This window comes from Protobothrops mucrosquamatus, unplaced genomic scaffold (assembly GCF_001527695.2).
Source record: "Protobothrops mucrosquamatus isolate PMUCROS unplaced genomic scaffold, P.Mucros_1.0 scaffold_168, whole genome shotgun sequence".
NCBI lineage: Eukaryota > Metazoa > Chordata > Lepidosauria > Squamata > Viperidae > Protobothrops > Protobothrops mucrosquamatus.
Window position 1 is genome coordinate 1,697,215 of NW_015386244.1, and position 4,175 is coordinate 1,701,389.

General features: G+C 33.7%; 1 protein-coding gene across 1 annotated transcript in view; it reads right to left on the reverse strand.

Annotated features, from left to right (window-relative positions):
* Positions 1–4,175, reverse strand: part of DCAF13 (DDB1 and CUL4 associated factor 13) — a 20,718-nt gene that overhangs the window by 13,023 nt on the left and 3,520 nt on the right. Inside the window, exons 4-6 of the mRNA XM_015821995.1 lie at positions 3,087–3,176; positions 1,929–2,084; positions 387–464 (exon numbers count right to left, since the gene is read on the reverse strand). Of these exons, the coding sequence (XP_015677481.1) occupies positions 387–464; positions 1,929–2,084; positions 3,087–3,176 (324 nt within the window). The remainder of the gene's footprint in view (positions 1–386; positions 465–1,928; positions 2,085–3,086; positions 3,177–4,175) is intronic.

The following is a 4,175-nucleotide window of genomic DNA, read 5'->3' on the forward strand; positions in this document are numbered from 1 at the left end:
ATTTCTGAGTGATGGGTCTATAAAGCACAACTCCAAATGTGGAAGCCAGCAGGAGGCCAGCAATTGGCTGCTGCTGGAGGGGAAGGGACTGAGAGAGATACGGTGAGATTCAGGGAGAGAACAAGGATGCGAGGAAAGCACAATGAATTGCACACAGTGCACTGAAGCTCAAAGAGAGTGCAAGGAAGGTATGGTGATGTTGGTTAGGGTGCGTGGGGTACACATGGGAAGTGAGGCAAAGATCAAGGAGGGTGTGCAGTGGTGTGTAAATGGGTGGCACAATGGTACGGCTAGCAGGCACAGAATCAATGCAAATATTAAAATGAAACTGTATTCAGCACATATACATCCCTGCAAATGAGCATTTTAAAGAGTGTATCTATTACCTTCTTTAGGGCAGTTGATTGTCTCATATCATACAGCACAATATTTCTGTCTGAAGTACAGCTTCCCAAAAGATTCATCTGAAAATAATTATTTAATAATTGTATGCCAAATATGGAAGTTGATAGAATTAGAATTTGATTATACAGTAATTGCATGACTGTTTAAATATCACTATTTAGGAAATTAATTTCTTCAATGTAACTGAAATTATTAATCAAAAAGAGATGTAATGTGTAAATGACCTATTTAGCATCTATACCCTTAAATTAGTAAACCTTTCAATGACGTGTGTGCAAAACAGCTGATCTTTTAAAAAAATATGTTGCTTAAAAAAGAGCAAGAAGAAACTCATGTTGCCATAACAATCTTTCACCCATTTTTCAATTGTTCTTATGTAAAGAGGATAGGCTTTCTTATATTCGCCGAATAGTACTTCAGTGAAAACAGGATTCTAGAAAAATGCAGGATTCACAAATGAAACTCTATCTGTGGTGGTGCAGTGGTTAGAATGCAGTATTGCAGGCTAACTCTGCCAACTACCAGCAGTTCGATCCTGACCAGCTCAAGGTTGACTTAGCCTTCCATCCTTCCAAGGTTGGTAAAATGAGAACGCAGATTGTTGGGGGCGATATGCTGACATTTGTAAACCGCTCAGAGAGGGCTATAAAGCACTATGAAGTGGTATATACAGTAAGTCTAAGTGCTATTGCTATTGCTATCCACACATATTATTTTTAAGCCTCGTCGCTCTTAAACTAAAATTAATAGCTGGGACTACACCCATTCCCTTGCTTGTTGCAGACATTCACATTTTACTGGTAGACAGCAATGAAAAGGACAGTGTGGCAGCACACTTATCCCCCTTTCTCATGAATGGGAGCAGATTGTTACAGGACTTTATCATTCATGAACAACACTGTAGCTCCTACACATTCCTACACTGGGAACTACGGAATGAGTACAGAGTAAGCAAGCATAAGATTATTTTTGCTAAGCACTGCCCTGCATTGTCTTAGCATTCACTTGCCATGAGGCTTATATAGATCTCTTCATTTCTCAACTTTAATTATATTGCTCTTCTTTCTGCAAACTATTATTATTGCTGTTCAGCAAGTTACTCTCCCACCATTTTAAAAATCCATTTGCACCTTAACATTTGATCCTGCTAAAGTTTGCTATCCATGATTCCCAAAAGTTAAAATTCAGCTTAGCTATCTGATTTATTCTTGCAAAACCAAACAGTATCCTTCCTTAAATATCATTTTTTTTAAAAAAAAAAGATATAAAAACCACACTTGCTGAATAATGAGCATCACTATAAAGAGTCTTAAAGAACTGTTCAATTGAGGACTGTTTTATTTACATTAATTTATCTAATCAATGTTTGAGCTCCAACATTCTCCTTCAGCTTTATTTATGTTTACCTCTAATTCTTGTGGCAGACACCAATGTCTTCATATGGTTTATGACCATATCCATGTTGCTAGTATTATTTAGTGAAAATAATTTTAACATCATATATAAACTAATGAAATTATTACCTCAATTGGATTGAATTTAACACTGTTTATGCTATCGACTCCCCAAGTCAAAGAACATATAGGACTAGTTCTCTGCTCATCCCAGATATCAACTTGATGACCGCAAGTAGCAAATATAGGTTTCTTCCAATGATGATCAATTCCAGTGTACACTGTCTTGAAAATATAAAAAACAAAAAGAACCAACTACTGGATATAATAGTCAAAGATTTTAGATCAAAGACATTATTAACTATCTGAGCAAAGAAACTCTTTTTGTGAAGAATCAGTTAATAGTTCTTTTAGCGGTTCCTATATGGCAGAAGCCATTTCTTCTCTAACTAGCTATGATCCAAGAAATTCACTAACATAATGGCAACTGGCTCATTTGAGAACAGAAAGACGTTTACAGATGTTGATTCCTTTCATTAATTCTTGAAGCTATCCATAGTCCAAGAAGCATGTACAATAGCCTCTTTCCTTACATTTAAAATATTATATACATTTTAAAATTTTTATTAACTGCATAAATATTAAGCCCCCTTGCAAGATTTTTAAATTACATACAATATCCTATATAGTATAGCACAAATAATTCAGACTTATAGCATTTTAGGGAATCTGATATCAGAATGATTCATTTGTTTGCATAACCTATACCTTCCAGACAACATGCTTCAGTGCTCATCAATTTCAACCAACATGACTAATAACAAAAGATCATAGTAACTATAATTCAAAATATCTGGAGAGATTCAGATTTTAGTTAATATGGTCATACTTTCAGCAAATCTACAGCAAGTTAAAAACAAATCCCAAATGAGCAGCTACAGTTATTTTAATAGCTGCTGCTACAATTAATAGTTAAATCAAAACTAAACAATGGTTCTTCTCTGAATCCAACTTCCAAAAAGTTTTACAACTGCATTTTAAACCAATCTTTAACAGAACAAAGTAACAGAGTTGGAAGGTCATGTAGTCCCATCCCTTGCTCAAGCAGGAGACCCTACGGGAGAAGGGCGGTATATAAATTAAATTATTAAATTAAATTAAATTATTATTAAATTTCAGACAAGTGGCTGAATGAAAAATCAGTTACAGAAAAAATATCAGGGTTTTAAGTTTGTACATTGCAAAACAAATTTAAGAAAAAAACACAAGATAATTAATAATTAGTACCTTTCCAAGAATGGTATTTATTGGTTCTTCTGCTTCCCCATAAGCTGGCTCCTCCATTTTCCAGTGCTTCACTGTTTTATCATCACCTACCTAATGATTTGGAAAAACAAAATATTACTTTTTTACAATAGCAGCTATTTCTACAAATGAAACTTCAGTTCTGAAGCCAAAAAGAAACTCTGGAAAGGGTACAGGCACACAGTCAGTCAAGTCAAATATATGCTCTGTAAACCCATTTGCAATGCACCCTTTCAGCTTTGAATCCAAAGCATAACACATGCCTAGTAGGAGAAAAAGAGCCAGCCTTTTCCTTTTTAGGTTAAAAGCATTGTGTAAATGAATAGATCAATCTTTGAATCTATACAAAAAATCCAACTTATCAAGCAAATACAGTGCCAGTTTTTCAGTTTTTTCACTTTGTTTTCAACTTGAAGAAATATTCTCTTATTCCATTTCATGTTTATTTCATAATCTTGGTATTTTTATAAAACAGAATTTGAAGAAAAATAAGCAACATCCATTCAGCACATTTCACTGAAAAATGTGAAAAGAATATCTGACTGAAGCAGTGTAGTGAACTGTATCAATGCCATGAGTCAAGACAGCTACTTTTACCAGAAAGGTCTAAAGAAAGTAGGATATATTCTAAGTAAAAATATACTGAATCAAGCAGAACACTTAATATCCAAAAAACCCCAAATGAATATAGTATTTTATGGAATAGTTTTAAAATAATCATAAACTCTCATTCCCACCAAACAGAAATTCTATTATTTACAGTGAAGCATATACCACAGGGCCACAAGGATATAATTACTAAATTGTTAGGGCGAAGCAAAACTAACAGTTGCACAATTTACTAAATGTTTAAATCACATTTACTGTTCCACTTCAGCTATTATCTTCAAAGAGAAATCTAGCCATTTAGCTGTTCTTTACTGGTTTTGGAATTTCAAAGAAATGAACAGATTCTGCCACAATTTGCTTTATAGTTCCAGGAAGAAAAGTTTATATTGAAAATTAAACATTATCACAAAAAATAAACTATAATTGTAGTTTGTAGAATTTATTTATTTATTTATTTATTTA